Below are 3,091 nucleotides of genomic sequence, written 5' to 3' on the forward strand. Positions count from 1 at the left end.
ACAAGAACATCAATCAGTAAAACAATATAAAACATTACATACGTTAAAAACACATTAGACCGAGCTCGATTTTAAAAGCCAAAAGATGTTCAAACTTCAGACTACTTTTGGGTCTTTTGTTTCGTTATTGATCAAATGAGTCTCAGCTTACCGTCCATTCAGTAGCTGTTAGTACATTAGTATATTATAGTTATATTTGAGTTCTGTAGGCAGCCAATAATAAGTAAATCTTGTGTTATTTACCTGAGACACAGTTTATAATGTTAGCACTTTAAACCTCTGAGATGCAAAAATTCCAAGCAGATTTCCTTTTAATGGAGATGCTTCTGTTTAGTCACAACTTCCCTCAGTGCTGAACTATGAGTGTTTTTGTGTTTTAGCACATCTTTGCACCTGTGGAGTGTTTCACAAAGCTCACTAACAGAGTATGCCTGACTTCCTGCGCTGAATAAAACCCAAAACAGCTCTTTTTTTAAAAAAACTTTTAGTCAGTGTTCCAGATTTGAAGAGCTTCCTGATCGACTCTCCCTCAGACATTTGTGTGAACTGTCTCTTACCGAGTCATGTGGGTGCTGGCAGGGTGCACACATCATCGTTGGTTCACTGTGCTTTGACATTGATGCTAATATTGTGATTTAATGGGATTCACCGGTAACCCAACAATATACATTCGAGGTGGACCAGAGGACACAGCTAATATTCTGAGAAGCACTCAGTGAATATTGATTCATGCCTCACTGTGCTGTCATAAAACAACTGATGCACACATGTTTAAGTACAAGGTACTCAATGGACTGTGGAGTATGTGAGTGAGAAATCCCGTCCTCCGCGTTTTTATACCAACAGTGCTTATGTATCATTTTCTCCACAAACGAGTGGGTCCATTTTATATATCTGCTTTTTAATTTTTAAGGCAAAAGTGCTTCTCATCCTAACTCTCTTCTTACTCACAACACTGGCAGACACTTCAGCTTTGCACAGCTGGCACATTGCTTCACTGAGATCAAAGAAGCACCACACTGCAGACATTTTTCCTCCTGCCAGAAAATGTATTTTACTGCACCAGAGTGCGGCTCACTAAAGAACTGGTACTGAATACGCTTTGTCTGCAGATCAGAGTGCGAGAACCCGGTAACTGGAATTGTAAGACGGTTTGGATGATACTGTGTTGTTGTACATGATGCACTGGAGTCCTCCTCACCACCTCTACCATAAGGTTTTATTGTCTTCTGAAGAATTCGAGTGCCTGTTTAATGCACAGGCAACACCATTTTCTTTAATTGATGCGGCGAAAAGCAAAGACATTTAAAAACTACTAGCAGCTGGAAGTAGGAGGGATCATATTTAACATTTTCTTCCTTGTGATGTGGGAATTGTTGTGTTCTTAGCTTAATTATGGCTCAGACTTTGGTCACCAAAGAAAACATAACTCCCCGCAGTGTGGCAGTACTTGTGTTTAACATTGAGCCGTGTATAGACAAGATTGTGTTCAGTGTATACAGTTAATTACCATTTCATTACGTTAGATCCATAGAGACTGTAGCGATTGTTTTCCATATTTTAAATCCTCAAGATGTTGCTTCTTTTTTTTTAGGAGTGCTGCTAATGTATGTGTGAAATATTAACATGTGAGTGCAAAGGGCAGCTTGTCTAACAGTTTTCAGTCATTCTGCCTTAAAGTAAAACAATAATCTAATAAGTATTAATATTTAACTGTTCTAGGAGTTCTGTTTGCTCTAGTATGAAAGTTCCCACACCGCAACAAGACTTCTTTCTCTTTCATATTTAAATTTCTGTGTGTGAAAAAACTAGTCACTCCTGATCTTTCACTTTAACTCTTGGCAGAGACCCTGCCTTGGGAGTGAGACTTTAGTGAGTCATGCAGACAAACCTCCCGCCTTTAAGACCCAAACAGTATGTTACAGAGACACAACACAGCCTGTAATATAATCATCCGCACTTTGTTATGTTAGTGTAATGTTTTAGCAGGCTTTGGCCTCATCTGAAAAACTACCTGCTCACTAAACTCAACCCTTTTGTTGTTGAGCTAGTGAGCAGGCCTCAGTTTAAGTGCTGGCCGTATTGTTTACGTACAAACATAATTCATAAATGTGTTCACACCTTTTGCTGTGTTTTAAAATGCCTGATTCATTTTTGTTCTTTTTGTTTCCTCCTCATCTCCTCTGACAGAGCAAAGACAAGTTGTCCCCTTTCACCAAAACTCCGAAGCTGGACCGGAGTGAATTGCTGGGGAAGGAAGGGAAAGCCAAGTCTTCCATGAAGCGCAAGCTCTCCTTCACTGCCAGTCCGCTCCGGACAGAGGAGCGAGACTCTGACACCGGTAAGAGCTGTTGCTGCTCCTCCCTGCTCCTCTTTCAACAGCCATGCTGCTGGCTGGCTGCCATGTCCTCACTCTGCCCCCTGGTGGCCTAACATTTTCTTTTGGGGCCGTCTTTCGGTTTATGTTTTTGACCTTTTTGGCAACAGGATCCAAAGCTGATCATGCTGAAGAAGTTGTGTCCTGCTGTGTCGAACAACAAGATTATACACTGTTGAATTATGAGGTTTGAGAAGGAAAGATGATGGGAAGTAGTTACGTTAGAGTGATAACTTAAGGCTCTCAACCCTTCTAACTAGATTGTCCTGTAGTTCATTATTCGCTGACCGGTTTTTAAAGTTTAAATGTAAAGCTGCAGATAAGCTGTATTTTTCTCATTGTCAATAAATCCCATGAAAATCTCCAAAACCAACAACGAACTGATCCTGTAAACAAGTCTGTGTATCCTCTGCGTCATAGACCTTCTTCAATAACTATTAAAAACACGTCAGTGAGCCGCACCGTTACACTCGCTGACGTCTTTCTTTATTACTGTGAACACTAGCACTGTAGCTCATGTTGAGTCGTTGCCACATACACCGTCCTGAATATCATCCACTGCTTCAAATAGTCCCTAACAAATGCACTTATTTGCTCTGTTTATTAATGTTAGCTACAAACTACCTAGCTCTTTTTGGAAGACTTTTTTTTACAAAAATAAAACCTTATGTGGACGATTTAAGTGACTTGTTCTTAAAGATTTATGTCTTCAGT

General features: G+C 40.1%; 1 protein-coding gene across 2 annotated transcripts in view; it reads left to right on the forward strand.

Annotated features, from left to right (window-relative positions):
• The window catches only part of ankrd12 (ankyrin repeat domain 12), a gene marked incomplete at its 3' end in the record, with an annotated part of 31,012 nt that overhangs the window by 20,232 nt on the left and 7,689 nt on the right, over nt 1-3,091 (forward strand). For both annotated transcript variants that reach the window (XM_035670263.1, XM_035670264.1), the window contains 1 exon segment: nt 2,191-2,341. In XM_035670263.1, the coding sequence (XP_035526156.1) occupies nt 2,191-2,341 (151 nt within the window).

This window comes from Morone saxatilis, unplaced genomic scaffold, assembly GCF_004916995.1.
Source record: "Morone saxatilis isolate NCDOM2014 unplaced genomic scaffold, NCSU_SB_2.0 Contig23, whole genome shotgun sequence".
Classification (NCBI taxonomy): domain Eukaryota; kingdom Metazoa; phylum Chordata; class Actinopteri; family Moronidae; genus Morone; species Morone saxatilis.